This window comes from Anneissia japonica, unplaced genomic scaffold (genome assembly GCF_011630105.1).
Source record: "Anneissia japonica isolate Jap-2015-1 unplaced genomic scaffold, ASM1163010v1 scaffold376_len1572418_cov194, whole genome shotgun sequence".
In the NCBI taxonomy this organism is placed as follows: Eukaryota; Metazoa; Echinodermata; class Crinoidea; order Comatulida; family Comatulidae; genus Anneissia; species Anneissia japonica.
The window spans coordinates 388913-391831 of record NW_022741166.1 but is presented as its reverse complement, the minus strand read 5'-3'; the positions used below and the strand labels follow the sequence as shown (position 1 = coordinate 391831).

The 2919-nt window shown below is 31.8% G+C and overlaps 1 protein-coding gene across 1 annotated transcript in view; it reads left to right on the top strand.

Annotated features, from left to right (window-relative positions):
* Positions 1-2282, top strand: part of LOC117118652 (lysosomal Pro-X carboxypeptidase-like) — a gene marked incomplete in the record, with an annotated part of 8045 nt that extends 5763 nt beyond the window's left edge. Inside the window, 2 exon segments of the mRNA XM_033263314.1 lie at positions 20-198; positions 735-2282. Coding sequence (XP_033119205.1) covers positions 20-198; positions 735-942 — 387 coding nt within the window.
* Positions 2283-2919: the final 637 nt, after the last annotated feature.

Sequence of the window (2919 nt, the reverse complement as noted above, 5' to 3'; positions counted from 1 at the left end):
AGATTTGTATAAGAGACAGGAGATGGTGATGCCAATGTGTTCAGATGGTAAGAATGACATGTTTGAACCTTCTCCATGGAACATACAAACTTATGCTGAAGGATGCCAGAAATTCTGGGGCGTGACTCCGAGACCCGAGTGGATTCCTGTACATTATTGGGCGAAGGATTTAAGAGCGGCAAGTAACATTATATTTAGGTAAACAAATATGAATAATTTTATTTATTTATAAGTCATACATTAATTAAATAAATAATTTACACAATTAAAAATCATAATGAAATTTTGTAAAATAGGTGAAGAACAGCAAAATAATAAATCATGGTTGTTCCATCAGTCATGATGATGATGGCAGACCTTTAACATCTAACATGAACCATGAAGCAAATTGCTATGTGTGGTCTATACATTAGGTAGTCTTCCAGGTGGATTTATCACTAATCAACTAGATCAAACACCCCTATGGGAACATCACATGTTTCTTTGGTGTTTGACCTCATCTCGCACCCTAATGAAATATTCTAGAGTGATGCAAGTAGTATTTAGTTTCAAACATACTAGGGAACCTCTTAAATGTTTTGATGGAGAGTGATGATGTGGATAGAGTGACTTGTCCAGGCAGCCACCTTCAGTCTTGAACCCAAGAGCAGGTTGTAAGCCCAAAGTTTTATTGATTATTACTAATTCTTCAGAAATTTGAATAATGCATATTTATTTTTCATTCCTATTTTTAGCAATGGAATGCTTGATCCTTGGTCTGGGGGTGGAGTGCTCAACATTACCTCTGATGACATCACTACCATTCTGATTCCTGATGGGGCTCACCATCTTGATCTCAGAACTCCGAATGTAAAGGATCCCATTTCAGTCAGAGAAGCAAGGGTCTTGGAGAAAGTTACTATCATGAAATGGATAAAATCTGCGGAAAATTCTAAATTATAAATATCCATAATTTCTCAAAATGCTTGCAGAGGACTTCGAAATATGTATTTCAGTAATAAACAAGTATTTTATAATGAGAGTTCATGGTGATTAATTAGCATTTGTTCATTACCATTTTCTTATCTCAGTATACAATTGTCTATGGTTTTATAAATTTTTTTTTTTTAAATGCAACCATTTAGTTCAATTATTGGTCACAAAAGGTGGTACATGAGACCAATCACCCAAATGTATTTACTAGAAAATATTAATTCAAAATGATTACTAACACTACAATAAATATAAACAGTACTGTATTTAGGTATAAGATCTGAATCAGAACCAAGTGTATCTGTCCTCACAGAAATTACATTGGTCATTGGGTACATTGGTACGATAACTTAAAATGTTGATTAATTATGAAATTGAGTGTACAAACAGTACTTAAAATATGTCATAGATTGATTGATTAAAATCATATTCTTATTCTTATTCTTTATTGCCAGAAACAATACAAAAACATACGCATACAGTCAACTCAGGGAGTAGGCAGGAACCAAATAGGGAACTAAAATAAATCACACTAGCAGAAGTTAGGATTCCATACTCCCTAAGCAACAATACATAACAATAAATATATAAATTTATAGATATTAATAAACTCTTACAGTCTAGATATCGAATAATAAAAAGATTAAAACAATAAAAATCAAGCAATTTAACAAAGCAGAAAAAAAGAGAAATGGGAATGAAAAAAGAGTGAACCATCATTCATCATCATCACACTGTGAACTGTTATCATCTCACTGATTGGTGAAGAATGTTCCAAGATTGTGCCACATTTTCCTGTTTTGTTTTTAAAAAAAACATGATAAAAATTAAGAAGGGTAACATAGGAAGAAAGGGGTTAGCATAGAAAACGCAAATAAAATTCATGAAATTCATTTGTATACCATGGAAATTCATAGAAAATTTAATTTGCACCGTTATATTATGCAAGAAGTGATGGTAATATTGATTGTCAATTATTGATAATAATAAACCATGTACAACTCCGTTATGTGTTAGACCTACATTTATAAATTCTTAAAAAATCAGAATAATAATAGAATAACTAAAGAAAAATAATTGAAAAGTCAAAATAACCACAATAAACATACGTATTTAGCAAACAATGGCCAGTATACTCGATGCGTATATTTGTATCACAAGACTGTTATAAATAAGAGTAATGCTACAATAAATGTATGTTTTTGTTTGTATTTTTGTACCAATATATAATTATAAATAAAATCTGTTTTTTTGTAGTAGGCCTATCCTTTTTTATAATAAATAAATGTGACCGGGATTATGGATGAAAATTTTCGTTAAGCGTCTTTAATTTTTGACCTGCAATATTTCTTAGTTAAAACTGCTGTATTTCCATTCCTTATCATCAGTCTATGAATTTGAAGTCGTGCAATGTTTGTACAGTAAATCCAGAATTTCAGGGCGATTCAAAGGGGAATGGGAGCTTGGTGCATCCCCTAGTGAGCCGATCTCACCAAAAAGAGCCCAGGAGATCGGTCATAGCCCAATGGCTGTATACTTGTATAACTCATTCCAAAACAACAGAAAAGAACCATACCAGAATAAATACTGTAGTTTACAAGAAAATTTGAAACAAATTACAGATCAGCGAAAAAGAATTGGAGTTTGTCAAAGGAATGATTTAAGACAACGGTTAACAGTTATAAAAAGAGGAGAAAAACTTAAACTCACAAGAATCATAAATACTGCAAACAAAGTAATATGAACTGAAGTAGATGACATGATACAATATGTGAAAAGGGCATGCTCATTAAACTTAATGTTAATGACAATAATTACCCACCAAATAGCGATTAGCTTTAGCCGATCTGGAAGAATTATCACACCAAATAGCAAAACAAATAGGCATAGAAACTCATTTCTTCCCAGCTCTATCCGTTTAGCAAATGTTCAATTTATTAAGTAATT